The sequence below is a fragment of the Oratosquilla oratoria genome, unplaced genomic scaffold (genome assembly GCF_046742065.1).
Source record: "Oratosquilla oratoria isolate Oo_2021 unplaced genomic scaffold, ASM4674206v1 SCAFFOLD67, whole genome shotgun sequence".
NCBI classification, from domain to species: Eukaryota; Metazoa; Arthropoda; class Malacostraca; order Stomatopoda; family Squillidae; genus Oratosquilla; species Oratosquilla oratoria.
The window spans coordinates 616,981-619,400 of record NW_027467731.1 but is presented as its reverse complement, the minus strand read 5'-3'; the positions used below and the strand labels follow the sequence as shown (position 1 = coordinate 619,400).

General features: G+C 43.6%; 1 protein-coding gene across 1 annotated transcript; it reads left to right on the top strand.

Annotated features, from left to right (window-relative positions):
• Positions 1–304: 304 nt before the first annotated feature.
• On the top strand, positions 305–1,611 carry LOC143023867 (uncharacterized). The gene is made up of 3 exons (XM_076182525.1): positions 305–504; positions 635–757; positions 1,255–1,611. Exons 1-3 carry the CDS (start codon positions 369–371, stop codon positions 1,389–1,391), a joined length of 396 nt encoding a protein of 131 aa, XP_076038640.1. The 5' UTR covers positions 305–368; the 3' UTR covers positions 1,392–1,611.
• The last annotated feature ends 809 nt before the right edge of the window (positions 1,612–2,420 follow it).

Below are 2,420 nucleotides of genomic sequence, written 5' to 3'. Positions count from 1 at the left end.
TGAACTTCGTTCATATCAAATAGAAATCCTTCCTGCTGTTTTCCAAAGTGGCCTCTGATTGGTCACAGTTATTCCTATGACGTGTACTTGTGTGATTTGGCTCTACACCAACCCCAATGTTAGACAAACGTACCCTTCGAAAATCTCCGAGGTGAAAACCAATAATGAAATCCCGAAACCCTTGAGATGGAGGACTTCCTCGACATCGGTCATTATTAGGAATTCTGAAGCAAGAAGAGGGAGGGGGGGTTATCCTGTATAAAAACAGGTGACGGATGGACATCCACGCACTCCCTCACTGCTCCTCCAACACCAACAGCAGGTGCCATCCTCAGTCCTAACTCTTCTGTATTCATAATTATCCAAAGATGAAAGGAAGTGTTGCCACAAATATCCTTGTGCTAGTGATCAGCCTGTACACTGTCCTGAGTCACCACGAAGGAGTTCGAGCAGTCAAGAGCCCTGGAACACGAGGAGGTGATACGGTGGTCGCCAAAAGGAACAGTAAGTTTTGTTGCCTGGTCTCACCTCGACTGAAAATGTCAAACAGGGTCCATAGTGATCCAAGTTGTTATAGGTGTGCAAATACATAAAACAACGCTTTCCTATGACGGTCTCTCTCTGGTGTCATCAGACTGGTGGACGAAGCGCGCTCTCCTGCCGACCATCGATCAGGTAGCGCCTTCTTTGTCGTCGTCGTCTGATCCTCGGCCCATCAACCGCCTACAGTCCAACAACGTCCCGGATATCACCGCTCGTGCGTAGACGTCCAAGCTCTGTATTTACCTCTCCTTCCTATCAAGATGATTCTCCTGTTGCTTGCTCTTTGGAAAAAAAAAATCCATCACCTCAGGATTTTTTATTTGAATGTCTCATTACCTTCAGTGCACTTTATTTAATCCACTTTCTCTTATTCTGTTTTTAGTATTCTTTGCCTTGAGGCATCTCCTCTTTCATTTTTTTTAGCGTCCTTCATATTTACCATTCACCCAATTCTATGTATATAATCTTTTCCCTGTACTTGTTTGTTCATTACAGCTGACATAATTTTAGACTAACAACTTCTCCCTCTTTCATCTTTTCGTCTTTATATCCCAAACCTTGGTACATTTAACTATACACTCGCTTGTTTTGTAAGAACATATAATTTCATCCCTATCGTTTTCCGCTCTCGCTCTGACTTACATCTGGCCTTTCATGACCTTCGGTATTCTTGCAGGAGACAACTTTTGATCAATTATTTTTACTTTGCAGTCGACTTCTGCGAGCGTCTTGGTTACTTCGGCAGGATCCTCGGGGCCGCCGGACCGCAAGGAGGACTCAAGACGGTCCTCCTTCGCCCCAACCTCGCCTGCATCTGCGCCGATGCCCCGGTTGAAGACATGGCCTGAATGATGGTGCAGTTCAGTGTCGACCTCATCATGAAGAGAGCCATGGTTTTCTTGTCCATTTGGTTTTAGTGACCCAACCTCCACACACACAGAGAAAGAGAACTTAATAAAGAATTGAAGCTGGTACCTAATGTCTTTCTATATACGAGTGAAAAAAAATTATCGCCACTATAACTTTGCAAATTTTTAAGTCGTTACCCCCTCAACGAGAAAGCTAGGTATTATAGACTTTTATCGTTATCACAAGAACTGTGTACAGTGTATCAATACTGTAATCTCTGACTATATGTTTTACACCGAAGAAAAAGAGAGAGTGAGAAAGTAAATAATAAACAAACATGGTTATATGGGTTTGGGGCAGATCACTTAAATTCGTGTTGGCTTTTTTTTTTTTTTTTTTTTTCTTCAATTGGAAAACTTTTTATTTTCTAACCCATTCTAAATACAAAGTTTTACTGGATTTTTCATAAATCCACACAAAAATACTTCTGAATATGGGAAATGTAGCTTTATGGTGCATACATACATACATATACCAAAGGCTTTTTTTTTTCCTTACACGGGAGGTAACCAAAAAGAAAAAGGCATAGAAAGTACTCCCACCCATTCCATCTCCTACATACCTCACTCCCCTTCACCCTCTTCCCTCCCTCACATCTTACCAACTCCTAGATGACGGGTCATTCCTGCATCCCGTCCACTGCCCTGGGTCAGAAACAGTGTCACAAGGCACACCACACCCACAGCAAGGCCGCTTCATTAATTCGGTGACCCCCCTCTCCGTCCCCTCATACAGAAAAGGAGAAGACGGGGAGAAATCCCTTCGGGCTGCGTCAATTTATTTCTCATACATACTCCCTCACCCCCCCATCCCCCACCCCCTCACAGCATCATCCATACACAACCCTTCTCCATTCACCCCTATCTTCTGTCTTCTCCAGTCCTTCCTCAACAGACATTCCTCTCTTTCGTAATGCACCTTATAGCCCATCCATCCATCTCATCCTAAGACACTCCCTCATATTCACT

Bases quoted from the DNA above. Each gene is read 5' to 3' on its own strand.
- LOC143023867 (XM_076182525.1), top strand. From the start codon at position 369: ATGAAAGGAAGTGTTGCCACAAATATCCTTGTGCTAGTGATCAGCCTG. The intron at 505-634 runs GTAAGTTTTGTT...TGGTGTCATCAG, and splicing joins GGTGGTCGCCAAAAGGAACA to ACTGGTGGACGAAGCGCGCT. The intron at 758-1,254 runs GTGCGTAGACGT...TTTACTTTGCAG, and splicing joins CGTCCCGGATATCACCGCTC to TCGACTTCTGCGAGCGTCTT.